At 55.5% G+C, this 16,803-nt stretch overlaps 6 protein-coding genes and 1 non-coding gene across 7 annotated transcripts; 5 read left to right on the top strand and 2 right to left on the bottom strand.

Moving 5' to 3' along the window:
• Window positions 1-70: 70 nt before the first annotated feature.
• ColSpa_00635 (uncharacterized protein) lies at window positions 71-1,087 on the top strand (the record flags this gene model as incomplete). Its single annotated transcript, XM_049266847.1, has 2 exons — window positions 71-540; window positions 598-1,087. 2 exons carry the CDS (start codon window positions 71-73, stop codon window positions 1,085-1,087), a joined length of 960 nt encoding a protein of 319 aa, XP_049122804.1.
• Window positions 1,088-1,412: 325 nt separating this feature from the next.
• Window positions 1,413-1,973, bottom strand: ColSpa_00634 (uncharacterized protein; the record flags this gene model as incomplete). Its single annotated transcript, XM_049266846.1, has 1 exon — window positions 1,413-1,973. One exon carries the CDS (start codon window positions 1,971-1,973, stop codon window positions 1,413-1,415), a length of 561 nt encoding a protein of 186 aa, XP_049122803.1.
• Window positions 1,974-3,090: 1,117 nt separating this feature from the next.
• ColSpa_00633 (uncharacterized protein) lies at window positions 3,091-4,458 on the bottom strand (the record flags this gene model as incomplete). The annotated part of the gene is made up of 2 exons (XM_049266845.1): window positions 3,091-4,185; window positions 4,270-4,458. The coding sequence occupies 2 exons, from the start codon at window positions 4,456-4,458 to the stop codon at window positions 3,091-3,093; spliced, it is 1,284 nt and encodes a 427-aa protein (XP_049122802.1).
• Window positions 4,459-5,368: 910 nt separating this feature from the next.
• Window positions 5,369-6,354, top strand: ColSpa_00632 (N-methyltransferase tcpN; the record flags this gene model as incomplete). The annotated part of the gene is made up of 2 exons (XM_049266844.1): window positions 5,369-5,982; window positions 6,069-6,354. The coding sequence occupies 2 exons, from the start codon at window positions 5,369-5,371 to the stop codon at window positions 6,352-6,354; spliced, it is 900 nt and encodes a 299-aa protein (XP_049122801.1).
• Window positions 6,355-10,563: 4,209 nt separating this feature from the next.
• Window positions 10,564-11,429, top strand: ColSpa_00631 (uncharacterized protein; the record flags this gene model as incomplete). Its single annotated transcript, XM_049266843.1, has 2 exons — window positions 10,564-11,274; window positions 11,376-11,429. 2 exons carry the CDS (start codon window positions 10,564-10,566, stop codon window positions 11,427-11,429), a joined length of 765 nt encoding a protein of 254 aa, XP_049122800.1.
• A 1,903-nt stretch (window positions 11,430-13,332) lies between these two features.
• Window positions 13,333-13,414, top strand: ColSpa_tRNA_015. The gene has a single exon. It is a non-coding gene; the product is annotated as a tRNA-Ser (tRNA).
• A 1,416-nt stretch (window positions 13,415-14,830) lies between these two features.
• Window positions 14,831-16,691, top strand: ColSpa_00630 (putative carboxypeptidase VC_A0337; the record flags this gene model as incomplete). The annotated part of the gene is made up of 3 exons (XM_049266842.1): window positions 14,831-15,162; window positions 15,244-16,469; window positions 16,537-16,691. 3 exons carry the CDS (start codon window positions 14,831-14,833, stop codon window positions 16,689-16,691), a joined length of 1,713 nt encoding a protein of 570 aa, XP_049122799.1.
• Window positions 16,692-16,803: the final 112 nt, after the last annotated feature.

The raw sequence follows: 16,803 nt of genomic DNA, 5'->3' as shown, positions 1-16,803 counted from the left end.
ACCATAGGACCGATTTGAAGGGGAATTGCGGCCCGGTCAGGTCGCAAAAAGGGCCTCATCAACGACAAAAATGATGAACGACCGCCCTCCCCCGCCTGACGAGCCAGACCCGATCGTCCCCCAAGAGCTCCATGCCAAACGCACCGTGCCGTCACCTCGCAAGGCGCCCACCGTCCGCAGCGGTAAGGGCTCCATCTTCGGCAAGGCCTCAATCCCCAGCGTCTATTGGGCAGGCGACGACCCGACTCCCGTGAACAACGAGGAGTTTACCTTTTACCGAGAGGGGACGCCGCCGCCCGAGGGCGAGAAAGGCGCCTCCGCGAAGTCACGCGGGTATCGGCAGAGCGCCTTTGACTTCGATGAGGACAGTCAGCGCGGGAGACGGCGCAGGTGTTGCGGGTTAAAGATTTGGGTGTTTTGGTTGCTTATCGGCTTGGTCTTCCTGGTTGCTCTAGGAGTTGGTATCGGTGTTGGAGTGGGCGTAGGTGCTGGTGTTGAGAATAAGGCCGACCAGTCGGGCGGGAGTTCGGCGACAATCAGGTATGTCTGGCTTTTTCAACTGAGCCGGGATGTGCCTCAACTAACAAGGCAAAACAGTCCTTCCTCGACTCTTACGCCGACGTCGGTTGCTTCTCCGACGACAACCCTGATTGTTCCGACGATGTCAAGTTCATCGATCAGCAGTAGTCTGGCGACAACGACTGCTTTATCGACGACGGCAACCACACTGCTGACATCAACTACAACAAGTTCGACCACGACGGCGTCTCCTACAGCGACTTCTGGTCCCAACTCCATCTGTCCGGAGGCTGATAACACGATCTACAACGTGATTGGCTCCGATAAGAGGTTCCTCCGGCTTTGTGGAGTGGACTACACCGGCGACGGCGCCATCGACATGTCGAACACACCAGCGGCCAGTATGGGCGACTGCATGGAAATTTGCGCGAAAACCGCCCAATGCACCGGCGTCTCGTGGGGTAACGTGATGGTCAACGGGGAGGCTGAGCTGCGGTGCTGGCTCAAGCGGGATCTGAAGACGTCCAGTGCGTCGCTGGCTAACTGGAACTTCGCCGTGCTGCTATGATGGAGTTTGTTGGATTCTTGAAGGTATTTGGACCAAAACATAATGATAATTTCGAGTGTTGTTCATGGGCACGACATAGGGAGGTTATAAAGATACCACAAGGAGCTGGCGCAAATGGAGTCAAGTTGGACAACGTCAGGCAAAACAGTACAGTAGTAAATTTTGTTGTTTCTCTCATCTTAAAGTTTCTTAACCCTGAAAGCAGCACCGTGTCAAGTTCGTTATTACACTTCCAAACATAACATAGTTTGATACCAAGACTCCTATTGGAGTTTCTTCCCTCATGTATTCGGCTCTCTGGCCTACCTTTGACCTTATTTCCGTCTTACTGAATAGCGGCGACAACAAAACCAGCGACGGCGGCTGCTGCCATAACAGCTCCGGTCTCCCTGGGTCTCGCAGCGTTTGGAGACCCGACGCCGTTTCCAGAGCCGCCCCCATTCACTGGCCCGGCACTCGTGATCTGCGCGACGAGAGAACTGCACTGGTCCGTCCCCGTAGGCAGAACATCGACAACGCCCGGCACGTCGCTGCAAGCTTGCCACACCGCGCGGAAGTCGGAGATGTGCTTGTTGCGCCAGGAGGTGTACTCTGACGCATACGTCGAGTAGGCGGAGCCGATGGAGCCGGTGATTGTTGGGTCAGAGCATGGATCGGTGATGGTTGCTGAAAGGGCGAGATAGGCGGCCACGTCGGCAGGAGGCGTGGGGACGCCGTCGGTGATCTTGGGAAGGATAGATGTCGCGACAGAAGTACAGGAATCGAGGTCACGACGGTCCTTGACAGCGGCGTTGGCGGCGGCGAGGGCCTCGTTGACGCGGTTAGGGACCTGGACGGCGTTGGCCGTGGCGGTAAGAACCGCAAAGACAACGGTGGAAGCACGCATTTTTGTGAGTTTGGTGCGAATGTTTTTGTATGACAGCTTGACGAAGAAGTATTGGGGTGCTCCGTGGGTTAATATGCTTGCGACAAAGTCTTTGGGAAGTGCGGGCCGGGTGATGATGAGGTGTGACGATGACACTGTAGAGTAAATGCACGGTCTGCAGTCGTCTGAGCTTCTAATTATCACTCTTCGGAAGAAGCACTCGTCTTATATCAACCTGGCAATGTCAGTCACCGATACACTTACGCCTTGCATCGTGTGGCTTGGGAGTGAACTGATGCCCCTCCAGATTCGCGAGGTAAGCAATGTGGCAAGCCGTCATGAACGATCTTTGATCTGCATAAGCGCCCGGGAGAATGAGATTTGTCTCCGAGGTCTCTCGTGAGAAGCCTTGCAGAGAAATTTGTGTGCCTAAACAAGGCACGGTGATGGTGGGCTGGGCAATTCGCACCTCTGTCTGGCATCCTTCGCCCTGCCCCTCGTTCGTCTGGTATCGGGACCCGTAGAGCGCCCCTCTCGCTCAGCCACCGCTCTGCCGGACGCGCCCAGGAGAGGCGAGGATGAACTTAGCGTCAAATCCAAAACATTAAGAATCGTGGCTTCTCATTGGCATGTGCAAGGCCGGGTAATGAGACACGCGCGAAGTAGCGATGATCTCTAGGTAGTCCTCCTCATTCCAGTCCGGCTGAGTGACTGTCACCCATCGACGTGCTTTCGTGGTGGCTGATATATCTTGCGGGGTATCTCTTGACTTTTGCTGCGTCAGCCTCGTCGCTTCCGCAGGTCAGGACCGTCAACTATCACGCTCGTTGGTGGTTGATGAGAGAGTCCTTGGAGGTTTCGATTGCTCGCCATGCCAAAAGAGGCGAAGCAAATAGTATGTGCCCATCAACTCTCAAAGCGCAAAGCGGAAGACACGATGAACACCGCCAAGTTGCTTGGACCATAAGCTGGCATTTTCACTCGCCCGAAACTAATCCGATCTTCGGCTTGAACCACTGGTGTGCTTCATGACAAGTTTTCTGCCTCGGCATCATCATGCTGGGTGACTTGATACGTAATTTTTGTTTCGTCGTCTATTTCGATCCCTTGATGCTCGTCATCTGCGTGTAACACCAAATCAGGGTCCTTCCGAGGTGCAGCTGTCCACTTCCTTGCCATCGGACTCCTTGGTTGCTTTCGAATGCCTTGCATAGGACTCAAAGAGGCCCATGAATGGAATGATGAGTAAGAAAATCGGCACAAGCTGGCTGAAGACCAGTCCGTTCTCTTCATGGCGTATTTCTTGTTCCATCTCATCATGCCCCCGGACACGATCGTCAACCAGCGAGTACACCCCGAACCAAAAGAACACGGTCAGCCCCAGCATTGTCTCAACCTCTGAGGCAAGGAAATACCAAACCATTAAAAGAGACATCTTCAGACCCTTCCACACCTTGTTCTCGTTCCACATCTTGAAGACGACCTCGGGTTTCCATATGTCGACCGGCTGGCCCTTCTTGTCGATTAGGTAACCTCTGATATGGTCCATCCAAAATAGGCGCCCAGTGCGCCAACTGAGGAACATCTGCACAGCGTAGTAGTACGACATCAGAGTCATATTGATAACCATCAGCCTCCAAGGACGCCCACCCTTTGGTTTATCGACTGCACATTTCATGGGACACCTGTACTGGCCTTTTTCGTAAATATCCTTGTATCCAGTGACCCAGAAGGCATACATCAACAGCACGAAAGTAGCGGCCATAAAGCAGATACGCAAAGCGCGGGCGAGTCGCGCCGCCAGTTCGGTGTTCTCGTGCTGATATCTCTGGGGATGTGTCCGCTTTACGCTGTCGCGCACGCTGCGTGTCACGACAAGCGAGAGCAAGTGGGTAAGCGTGCAGAACCACGCGAGGTCGGTGACGATCATGAAGTGATACGTTGATATTGTGCCATCGACAAGCTCTTTGATCCCACCGACAAGGACCGCGAGGCCGGTCACAAGCTGAAGGTCGCTAAATGTGTTGACGAGATCGTAGGCGACGAGAGACTGTAGGTCGGGGTTCATGCCGATTCGGAACATGAAGCGGCGGACTGGCCCGGATACGTGTTTTCGGGCAAGTCGATCTATGGGGTTGAAGGATTGCCGTGCTTCGTTGGTGCGCCCAACGATGAGGCAGAAGATCGCTAGGCAGAGGGTGAAAAAGGCCGTCACGGTGAAGGCTATTATCACCTGAACTTGGGAGCCTCCGTTAGCAAGAGGCGGCAATCTCTAGTGTATACGCTCTGATTCGGTTGAACGAGAAGTCTGACTTACACCTTTCCCCGCAATATCTGGTTCTGGCTTCATCCTAGGACAGCTGCAGAAAGCGAAGTGGATGCAGGAGTACTCGTGGACGTGCAGGTTGGATTTTGTCCCATCGGTCGAGTTCAGACACTCGACGAAGGCATCTGGGTAATCATAGTTTTTGGCCCGCATAAAGGCGGTGCCTACGTATGTATCCATCTTGAGGTTTCGTCAATCGCGCAGACAGAGGGTCCCTCGCCGCAGTGCACCAGTTAGAACCCTGCCAGAAAAAAACCAAGACGAAGCCAAGGAGTATTATACGTTTGAGGGCGACACTCGACAAAGCCGCTCCAGGCGTGAGAGCGGCCTTGAAGGACTTCATCTTACAGTGGAGTGTGGCATTGCTTGAGTATCAGCGCAGATGCCGGCTCCGGAATGTTTCTAGCAAGCCACGGCCCACTTTGGCAGTGAAGTCAGCTGTGGCTTGAAGACACAAAGGCCCTCGTCTGGCCGGGAACGGTCTACGTCTTATGGTTTTATTTTCCTGTCAGTTTGTCTAAATCCTTGGCTGAAAGGGAAATGCCATTGAAATCGCCCGCATGGCCAGGTGTGACTGGGATCTACCAACAGAGGACATCAACTTGGACGTAGTGAGGCGCGCCGGGCTTGATCTGCCCCATCTGGACCGATGGATCGAACATATGGTTACACACAAACTCCGGCCTCCCGGCGTATCTCAGCCGAAAGCGGGCCGGAAGTCCTCAATTAAGCTTGCCGGACTTGTCAAACGGGAGACAGCGCTCATCTACCTAAGATTTGATCGAACTCTCCTTCTTGCGAACCAAGTCTATGGGTCTTGATCAGCCAATCTCATGCCTGGCGAAGAAATGCCGAAAACCCAGAACTGCTAATGCATCATGATTGATAAGTTACCCTTGAGCGATTGGCCAAAGTTTAAGGTGCGTATTACTCAGTCACGACCTCGGACGAAAGCTTCAGAGTAGAGACCACGGGGGGACTTGGGTATAAAATTCCCGACCAGCCCGAGGACATTCGCGACCTGAAAACCATCAGGAGCTCGTCATCAAAGAGAAAAGTATCATAATTATTCACGCAAGTATAAGACAACATGACCGCAGCCGCACAGCCATTCTCCGTGCCTAGCCTGGAGCGCTGGAACAAGGAGGAGGGCTCTGTCTACATGCTGAATAGCGGCGACCTGGCCAAAGAACGCGAGCGTCTTGAGTACAACCACTACAACATCTGGCTGCCCCTCTGTGGTGGTCTCTGCCCTCCGCATATTTTGGAATACCTCGAGCAATTACCGGCTCCGCACGTCGCGGAGATCGCGACAGGAACCGGCGTATGGCTCAAAGACATGGCAAGGCAGCTTCCTGCGTCTGCGAAGTTGCGGGGTATCGACATGGACTCCACCAAGTTCCCACGGGCTTCAGAACTTCCGCCGAATTGCTCAATGATGCAGCACAACGCGCTGCAGCCTTTTCCCGAGCAGATGTTGGGGACTTTTGATATGGTCCATGTGAGGCTGGTTAGATTGGCCATGAAGACGGAAGACTGGGGTACTCTTGCGCGCAACCTTTTTACCCTTTTGCGTCCAGGTGGGTATCTGCATTGGGAAGAGCTGGCAGATTCATCGTGGAAGTGTATTCCACCGAGCCGTGCTTTTGACGAATGGAAGAGAATCGGGACACTGTGGCAAATGAACGTCGGGCGTGATCCGTTGTGAGTTCAATCAGAATACTCTAGTGGAAATGCTATGGTATGTATGATTGGCTGGGTCATCTTGCTAACCGTAACCTCAACCATAGTATGCCAGCTCGGCTACCTGTTGTATTGCGAAAGTCAGGCTTCACAGACGTTGAAGAAAAGACCTGGAACACATACAGCGTCGAAGATAAAATGCGCGGTCCAATGAAGAGGATTTCCACTGAGGCTGTCCGGCCAATTATGCTAGCAATACTCGAGGATGGTGGAACTGAGGGGCTTGAGAGTGTCAGAGACATTGACCGGTTAGAAAGTGAGATGAGACAGGATGTTTTGAACGGAACCCTGGTTGGGTTCTCGTATGTCTGGATCTGGGGTCGGCATCCCTGAGGCTTTGGGGTTGAGTATATCTCTACGTTAGCAAATATATGTCCTTGATGAAAGACCTTGAGGTCCGTTGTCGTATGTATGCAGGTTTAAGACGCCGGTACTTGATGCAGAACATCTCGTCCCCCCATCTTACGTGTGAAGGAGGATTGGTACTCTGTAAAATTTTACTATGTCAACAACGGTGAAAGTTCTTATTCGACAAATGACAAACATCCTAATGATGCCTTTTACTGTTTAATTGAATACAACTTCAGTGAGAACCGTGGATCTTGCTTGCCTGCTTGCCATCTTTCCGTAGGACTGTTTCTGTCAAGTTGAGAGGCTTGGACATTGACGTAAAAACAGGAAGATAGTCCTCTGAGAAAGAGAGAGGACTATCAGTATATAGTATGGACGGGCTTAATTTTCCCGTTCTGCTGATGTATACGCCCGTCAAACTGGATATGGCGCACAGAGTGACAGCAACTGGCAGTAGGCAGACGCCTGACATAGTTGAATTTGCGCCAAGAATTGACTGTGATGAAAGGCAAAGATGATACAAATCTGCGATGAAAAGGTCTTCGCGGATTTACGCTACATTATAAACGGCGACAGTTGAAGTTGAACCCCAAAGGCTTAGCGACGTCACTGGTGATTTCCCTACTTTCACCTCGACCAGCGCGAAGATGGCAATGGCGATAATGCCAAATATAATGAGGAGTATTGAACATTACAATTGGCGAGCTCATTGGCAGGTCATGCCATCGTATCTTAGGCTAAGGAGGAACGTAGCTGTGGCTTGGACACGACAATGTGTCTGAGCCAGTCCATTGCCCGAAGGCCTTCGAAGATTGGAATTCGTGGTGTATGGAAATTGAGGAAACAGAAGAAGATGCTAACAAGCCCGATGGCTGGGACTAGTAGCAAGGTCAACCTGCATTTGTGGGCGGCTTTGCGTAGAGCTTCTATAAAACTTATGATTGATTTACAAGCATCATCTACAGCATATTAGGGAAAGGCGCCGCCCACAAGTCCGGCGCCGCAAGACGTTCCCCATACAACACTGAAAATGACATAGTCCTTGATGCAAACAATCGTCATCTTTGTGCCTCTTTCTTATATGATGGCCATGTCTCACTCATTAACAGCCGTCGCCGAGAGCCCATGAATGTCCCCATCGCCGATGCCCTGAATGACCCACCCGGCGATGAGCGGATCTATATCTTGGACCAAGGTGCCGATAACAGAACCGACAAAAGAATTCCACAATAAAAGCTGGAGAGGTGGGCTTGCGGCCGAAAATATCGCTGAGCCTGCCCCACGGCGGCGTTGCAGCTGCAAGGGCGGTGTCAGGTAAATCGCGGCTGTGCTGAACGGCGGATGACATGGTATTAAAGGGGGATCCGTACCTGCGGTCGGTAGGAGATACGCGGTGCCGATCCGAGGGTACTCAAATTCAGACGCGTCAAAAGTTCTGGAGGTCGTGGGAACGGCAACCGGCACAACGGTCTGAGCCCATTAGTTGCTTCGGCCCAAGCTAAAACAATGGTGGTTGCCGACCTGTTCAATTGCAGCGATGAAGGTAGAAACCTTTGAAGGAAGTCTTCATATGACTACTGGAAAAATGGGTGGAGTTATCGGATATTTTTCCAATAAACTCATTGAAAAGATAAGAAGCCGAGCCTCTCGCAGATTCAACTCGTCCGTGTCGGGTTCTCCCCAGCATGCGGCGAAGGGTTTCCCATTCCAGCAACTAAATTCCTGATCGGTCCCTCTAAGGCACTCGAAGCCTGTATGTCACCATTCATGATGGTAAGGGCGGTCTGCCAATTAGGAGACAAGTAGGTTTTTCTTTTTCCCCCCTAATTAAGGTACTAGCACTGAGGGCAGGGCACCTCATGTTGCTTGCAGGCCGCCGAATGCACTGTCGCATTGCAACTTATATCCTTGTAGAACCCCTGTTTGTGATGTTAAAGCTTAAGTTGCAAAAACAAGAAGCCTTTTTACTCAGAACATTTGTACCCTCGATCACGTCCCTCGCCCATGTCTTGACTGCCGGCCGGAAGCTGCTGGCCAAGGCCTTCTGTCTGCCGAGAAAGAGTGGACCTGTCTTCCGACCGCCCGGGAAGGCCGATTGCTGGGAAAAAGGGGAAACAACTGATGGCTTATATCATCTTCACTCGGCCAAGAAGTTTAGCCGCGGAGCGACTTGCGCGGATGACATGTCTGGCGGTTTGAGGAGCCGCTAGAGTCTATCCCCCGCCTGCGGCCTGCGTATCGACCACACCGTGTTTGCTTCCCCTATCCTTTGCCCAGCTCCCCCGTCTCACCTGAGGATACTATGTAGAAATTGAAAAGGCCTAATCTTACGGATGAGGAGGCTAGCCCGGGCCCGCTCTGCAGTGCAAGGTTTAGCGCCCATGACCCTGCCTAGGATCCACGATGTGGGCACGGGGGTGAGTTTCAATTAGTTCAGTTGACAGCTGGACGAAAAGAGCGAGGAACAGACGGGAAGGGGAAAGCCTGCCGACACATCACCCGCCGCATCTCACCATATCATGTCAGCATCATCAGCGAGAAGTGGGAGGCAAATCATGGGGCCGGAATCTCGTACTGGGGTGGAAGCATCGAAAATCACTGAAAAAGTTCGTTCATGTGACGCGCCACAATGTGGCCAAGCGACGTGGGAGCCAAGTCGGGTAGAGCGGAGTCCACCAGGACGAAGTCCGGTCAGAGGTTGATGACAGGAGATTCGTCGAGCGTCGGCTCACGATACCACTGACACGAAGACGGAGTAGTGCAACTGGAGTCGCACTGAGGAACGAGGAATGAATCTGGTTCTATTGGAGATGCGTCCGGATTACACAGACAGATTCACGCCTTGGTTGGCCGGCAATCCCGGGCGAAGAAGACTGATATGGCCAAGCCTGAACTAATACTATTTGGCGCCCAGGTTGAAAGTCCAAGGGTCGCAGCAAAGGTCGTGCGACTCGCAAGGGGGGCTGCAGAGGCGCTGAGTCCACCGACTCGCAATAAACAGCAATCGAGATAAAATCCACGGAGGAAGCTCTTGAAACAGGCGATTAGAGCGAGTCAAATTTCCAACTGATGAACGTGGATGCGGTAAACATGATCTACCACCTGCAACAGAAGCATCTTCCCTACCCGCGCCCGACCTTTTATTTCTCGCTTGCAGGGAGGTTCCAGGCGTGGATGTTCTCCATTGAAGTCATCGAAGATCAGGTAGCCGAGGGACCGAAATGGGACGAGGGGCGAGCACAGTCTCACGACGACTAGTGACGGGCAGACACTCTGAACTCGACAAACTCAAGCACATCACGAAGGGGGAAAAGGATGATGTGGTGGGGGTCACACGGCGGAGCCGCCTGAAAGATGCGTGATGGCGCCGTTTCAGCAACCCCGGTTCAGGAGCTGCGAGGTGAGCAGGGGTCATGTCATGACGGCGTCTGCGCAACTCGGGTCCATCAGCGTGTCCACCTAGCCTCAGTCAGATTAACATCCAGCAACTACTGCCCGTTGCGGGAGCCTAGCCCGTCGGACGCCCAATCGCTGCGCTTCCCTCGATCTGGAGGTGGACCGGGGGCCGTTGGCTGCCAGCTCATGTTCCAGGAATACGGATGGACCGCATCTCTTGGTTGCGCCTCGGTGACTCTTGGAAGGCTGATGGGAGGGTCGCCAAGTTGCTTTCTTCTTCCTTTGGGTATACCCGACCCTAGGCTGGTCTGGGCTCCCCTTCGTCCCTCACGATCAGTCATTCGCTCCCCTGACGGCGCGAAAGCTTCGGTCGCAACAAGCCGTCTTGCATAGATTGAGGCGCCGGGTCCGTACCTGGGTCCGGACTGGGCCGTCCATGACACCCCTAGCATGCATGCAAGACTTGCAGCGAAGAGGAGTGACGGCGAGATGGGACGGGATGAGACGGGATGGGAGGGACGATGTGGGATGAGGGTCACTGCTAGCCAACACCAACCGTATAAGAGCCTCCGCCATGCCACGCTCCCCATCGAGCCTGTCTCTTCTGATCTGATCTCCTCGTCTCATTCCAACTTGTCCGAATTTCCATTCACGTTCATTCATTCACACTCTCTTTACGCTGTGCTAGACACAAGCCATTCTTTTCGAGCTTTTTACAACCATCGCAAGACAAATCCCGCAAAGTCCATTCTTTCAACGACTCTTTACGTTTCGAAACTCTACAAATCAGTCAAGATGCAGTCCAAGATCGTCACCGTCCTCTCCTTCGTCGCCGCCGTTTCGGCCCACGGCAAGGTCACCTCGCCCACTCCCCGCGTTGCCGGCGATGCCTTCAAGGAGGCCTGCGGCACCACCATGTGGAACACCGAGCAGTCCGATCCCTACGGCAACATCCAGGGCCTCGCCCAGCAGGCTGGCAGCAGCCTCGACGCTTCCAAGTGCGAGCTTGCCCTCTGCAAGGGCTACAAGTTCGCCGACAACTCGGCCAACATCCAGAGCTACACGCCCGGCCAGACCGTCGACTTCAAGGTTGAGATCCGCGCCCCCCACACTGGTGTCGCCAACGTGTCCGTCGTCGACACCACCAGCAACTCCATCATTGGCTCGCCCTTGATCTCCTTCACCAACTACGCCAGCACCAAGACTGGTGTCGCCGCCAACAACACCGCCTTCAGCGTCACCCTCCCCGACACTCTGCCCTCCAACTGCGGCACCGCCGGCAACTGCGTCCTCCAGTGGTGGTGGGACTCTGCCGAGGCCGGCCAGACTTACATGTCCTGCGTCGACTTCACCTCCGGCGGCTCTGGCTCCGGCTCTGGCTCTGCTACTCCCTCTGCCGCTCCCTCTGCCGTCCCCACCACTCTCGTGACCTCCGCTGCCCCCGCTGCCACTCCCGCCACCCCTGCCACCAGTGCCGCCAGCGAACCCGTCGCTACTGAGCCTGCCGTAAGTACTACTTCATCCCGCCGTCCGAAGCCTTAGCACCAATAGGGTTTGGGTTTCAGAACGGTTGGAATGGTTCATCGTTTGCTAACTTGGCTCTACAGTCTTCCTGCAACAAGCGTCGCGCTGCGAAGCGGGCCCTTCGCAAGCGTATCTAAACGGGAACCCAGAGTTTAGAGAGGAAGAAGACAGTCGGGCTCGCATCTTATACCCCCCCTGGTTAACCTTTCTGTCTTGAGACGAGATGACTTGGAAACGAATCCGAAAGTTTCGCACCACGGACCTGAGCCACGCCCAGAGAAAACCTGGGACTTGCATGTTCTTGTACAAAGTTCACACTTCAATGTTCAATACTTATTCTTGACCCTAAATTGCAACCCTTCCATTGTTGATGCACGGCGCGACACTGTGCGTCTTATCGTGAAACGTGAAGTCGCAATACATGAAGTCGCCGGTCATGCGGGGGGAAGTTTCTTTGGATGGAAAATGCTTGGCTCATGTTCCGACGAGCCTCGTCATTTCGTCCGAATCCCTGGTTCTTCTGCCAGTTGCGCGATTTGTCAGCTCATCCTAAGTATCATCGCAGACCAATACTGGCGTCCCAACTCCCATCCCATCCATCCTACCACGTGTGATTGTTATGTTAGACTTCGCTGAATGCACGACACTAGTAAGTCCAGACTTCATGACGTTCGCCATGAAATGTAGTTGAAAAGTTAAATGGTAGTCGGCCGGAGAAGTTCATTCCCTTAGGAGGATCAGCTAAGTGACAGGGGATCGGATTAGAGAACAAAACATCTCCACCAAAGCTGCACATCACCTCGTGAATTAGTGTACTACTGGTATAGTAGAACTCAAAGTACGACAATACCTCGACCCCTGCCGATATCTGCCTGCGATCGCTGCCACGACCAAAACACCGTGTTGTATCCGGCCGGTCGGGCTTCCCGTCGGCAACAGCAATGTCCATCGCGGGAACGGCGGAAGCAGCAGCACCGCGTCTTACGTCCGATACGTCGAGAGCAGATCCGTCTGCAATTGAAGCCCGTCTCTGCGCTGCCCCAAGCGAAACCACAAGAAAGAGGCGGAAACACTGAAACATTGGGAAGACTGGACGGCAGGCATCCCTTAACTCCGCAATCAGAAACCGCAGCGGCATCGTCATCGGAGCTCGAGTTCGCCAACGCTGTCCTTTCAGCAGAGGATACGGCTTCTGCATCGGCGATTGGCGTTTGATTCGTCGCTTCTTCTCCCATCGTCACCGAGTCAGCCGGCGCAGCCCTACAGCCTGGACCTCGCGCTCACTGGAATCTTGCAACCGGGCCACTCGGCACCCGCCTGGGCGGCGGCGCGCACAGAGAGCATTGCTGTTGCAACCGGCGACGACGACATCGGACGAGCCCAGGTCCTCGGGACACGCGGCGCGCGGCGGGAGATCGCCTCTTTCGCCGCTCAACTGGGCACCCGTGAGGCCTCGACACCTGGCAACTACGATTCAATCGGGAACGAGCAATCTTGCTGACAGCAAAACGAAACAGTCACGACGCACAGCGTCGATTCGCCTCAACTCATCGTTTCAAGGGAGACACCAGCTTAACGCCTTGAGCAGCATCGCAGCCTCTATGAGCTCCATACTGAACTCTTCGCGCTGGGGACAGCCACTCCACAACCGTCAGTCTGCAAGACGACGCCCCTGACATAGAAACCTAGAAGAGTCAAGACGTCGCTACCGATAAGTGTTTCAGCCATCACACCGCTTCATCGGAGTGCTGAACAAGCTATCCCCGCCGTACCTCGAGACCGACATCCACGAGTCGGACGCCAGCGAGACCAGGACAAGGCGTCTCTCTTTTTCGTACTGTCGTGCTAACAGCGACTTGCAAACGTTTACCGAACCATGCCTAGACCGCCCGTTCGTAAGGGCGCACAAGAATAACGTCCGTATCCCGAGGACGGGACCTGTTGCAACACGGAGGGCATTCTGGCAAAGGTTCTTGAATCTAGCATTCGCCGGATCCTGGCATCTCCACTCCCAGTTGCGGTGAACAACAGGGATCATCCGGCGTTGTGGCAGAGTGGTCTAATGCGCAAGACTAGAAATCTTGTTCCTTCGGGAGCGTCTGTTCGAATCAGGCCAACGTCGACTTTTCTTTTGCGTTTTGCAACGAGTGCCGTCGCCAAGAAAGTGGTATTCGGTGCATCGCGACCTTCTTGAGGCAGAATGAGGTTTGCTCTTCTTTTCGTTTTGCTCGCTTCTCATTTGCAAAGCACGCAATTGTCTGCGTGCAGGATCAGATCTAGGTTGCCATGCCCTTGTCAACTGTTGAGTTTCGCGAGGGGGTCGCAAGTCTTTGCCAAGTCGAAAGACGAGCTTGCCATTTGATTCGCATGGAGCAGAGGGTTGATTCAACCGGTTGATGTGTGTAGGTTCTCCAGGTCTGAGCTGAGATAGAGGTAAAGGCCAACTGCAGCGGGCTTGAGTCCCTTTAACAACCGCTGTACATGTATGCACGAAAAGGCCAGACTCTTAAACAAGGCTCATCAAATAGCCGCCAGCCTACGGAATAGCCTTGATACGGTGCGCCTTCCCGGTGATCTCAACATTCCCGATCGGGTCTCCGTGCCGAAACCGGCGCTGCCAGGAGCCGCAGTCCCGGACCTGGGACCGGGAAGCCAGTCTGCAGTGGGAACCCCCATCATGCATGACCACCCTAGACGGAATCAAAAGGCAGGTCCAAGCAACCAGCCATGCCCGGCGTCTCGCTTGCCTTTATCGCTTCATCTCTCAATCAATCACCAACCACCAAAATTGCCGACGCCCCGTCCCCTTCCCTCCCTCCTTCCACCCCACCGGACAATACCCGACGCAACCTCTCGCCGCCACCCAATCATGTTCCGCTATTCGACCTCCACGCTCCGATTAGGAAGGTGCACAACAAGTTGCCCGCGGCGCCTGTCCGACAATCCCGTCCCCCAAACCGCACATCACTTCCTCCAGAGAACCCTCCTTGTCCCAAGCGATTGACCATGCACCCCTCGTCCACATCTCCGTATCGGCACCGGCCAGCGACTACACAGCAGCCCCTCCCCCTTCCGACTCCGAAACGCGGCTTCGGGCAAGGACTGGGAGACTTTCGATGCCGTTATCAACGCCCTGCGCCCCCCCCCCCCCCCCCCCCCCCCCCCCCCCCCCCCCCCCACAACCCCAAGCGAAGCATGCCGCCAACTCCTATCTCGGCCGGCCGGGGGGCAGCTCCCTCCACGCGACTCACACACCAATTGGGCGAATGGGGGCATCAGGAATTTGGGGAGACCGGATAGCTATCACGCAATGCCGGGACCAGTATTCGCGTGTACGGGCGGATTGCATACCTACAAAAATGACGTCTTGCTCGACGCTGCTCCCCTCTCCCCGGTGAACCCCCCCCTTCTTCTCTCGTTCCCTGACCTGCCCGCGAGAACCAGGCCGACGGTGTAGTCTGAACAGCTTCGTGATAGCACGCCAGCAACCAAAGTACAAAGTCGCGGACCGAGCGAGCCTCGACCGAAACCCTCCAAGATGCGTTCCCAATCGCTCCTCACCCTCCTCTCTACGACCGCCCTCACGTCCGCCACCTCCCCCTTCTACACAGAGCAGCAGCACCCCTTTGTTGGCGCCGCATCCGACTTCAAATGCGACCTCCCGCCCGCGGTGACCCCCTCCGACGGCCTCCCCTCCGCAAAGGACCTCTTCACCTCCCCCGAGGCCGTCCGGAAGCAGGTCGAGCGCCATGCGGCGCTTGTCCGCGTGCCGTCTATCTGCTACGACGACCTCGGCGACTTCGACACGGACAAGCGCTGGGACGTGTTTTACGAGCTGCACGATGTCTTGAAGAAGACGTACCCCGTCTTGTAAGTCCCCCCTCTTCCCCGGCGCAAAGAAGAGAAAAAAAACCACCGGCGGGAACAACGTCTCTGACACAACGCCGCCAGCCACGCCCGCGCAGAGCTCGTCAAGGTAAACACCTTTGGCCTGGTCTACACGCTCCGCGGCACCGACCCCTCCCTGAAGCCCCTCCTTCTCGCCGCCCACCAGGACGTCGTCCCCGTCGCCGACGCCGCCACCTGGACCTACCCGCCCTTCTCCGCCCACTTTGACGGCGAGTGGATGTGGGGCCGCGGCGTCTCGGACGACAAGAACTCCTTCACCGCCCTGCTGTCCGCCCTCGAGACTCTCCTCTCCCAGCCCGGCCCGGGCGCCGGTTGGACCCCCACCCGCACAATCATCCTCGCCTCGGGCTTCGACGAGGAGTGCTCCGGCCAGCGCGGCGCCGGGCACATCGCCACGCACCTGCAGCAGACCTGGGGCAACGACAGCATGGCCCTCGTGCTCGACGAGGGCGGCATGGGCCTGCAGCAGCTCGACGACGGCACCCTCTACGCCCTCCCCGCCGTCATGGAGAAGGGCCACGTCGACATCTGGCTGGACCTGCACGTCACCGGCGGCCACTCGTCCGTCCCCTTCCCGCACACGGGCATCGGCATCGTCTCCGAAATGGTCGTCGCCCTCGAGTCCCACCCCTACTCCCCCAAACTCACGACCAGCTCGCCGCTCTACGAGCACATGGTCTGCCAGGCGCGGTACTCGCCCGACGCCCAGCCGCGCATCACGGAGCTGCTGGAGGAGGGCGACCTTGACGCCCTCGTGGCGGAGCTGGTGGCCATTGACCGCCCGACGCATTACCGCCTGCAGACGTCGCAGAGCGTCGACTACTTCCAGGCCGGCCAGAAGATCAACGCCATGCCGGAGAAGATCCGCGTCGGCGTCAACTACCGCGTCGCGCCGCAGAACAGCATCCCCGAGATCCAGCACAACGTCGTCAGCTACATTAGCGGCATCGCCGAGAAGTACGGCATCACCGTCAAGGCCTTCGAGGGCGACCAGGACTACGAGGAGTATACGCAGCGGCACGGACGGGACTTGGGTTCCGTGAAGAAGCTGGACGATGCGGTCAAGCCCCTGTACGAGGTCGACTACAACGGCACGCTGTACCTGAGCCGCACCCAGGCGACGCTCCCCGCGCCCCTGTCGCCGACCAAGGGCCCCGTCTGGGACCTGTTCTCCGGCACGTTGCAGTCCACCTTTGCGTTTGACGGGGGCAAAGTCGTGCCCGTCGGCGAGCTCATGACCGGCAACACCGACACGAGGCACTACTTGAGTAAGTTTCCCACGACGAGCGCGTGCAAAAACCAGGAGCGAGTACGATGAGCTGACCGCGTAACTAGGCCTCACGCGCAACGTCTACCGTTTCGTGCCGATCCGAAACGGCGCGACCATCAACGCCCACACCATTGACGAGAGAATCAAGATTAGTGCCCACATGGAAATCTTGAGGTTCTACTACGACCTGATCCGCAACTTTGATGCCGCAGACGTCTAAAGCAGCACGCTGCATGCGCTTTGAACGATGCAAATGGGACGTTACAATGCGTCGCATGGCCTGCGGCGGCACCTCTCGACACATGACTTGACAAAGAACAGCAAATCTCATG

Source organism: Colletotrichum spaethianum (assembly GCF_022836535.1).
Source record: "Colletotrichum spaethianum MAFF 239500 DNA, contig01, whole genome shotgun sequence".
In the NCBI taxonomy this organism is placed as follows: Eukaryota; Fungi; Ascomycota; class Sordariomycetes; order Glomerellales; family Glomerellaceae; genus Colletotrichum; species Colletotrichum spaethianum.
Note: the sequence above shows the minus strand (reverse complement) of the source record. Positions and strands in the feature narration are given on the sequence as shown.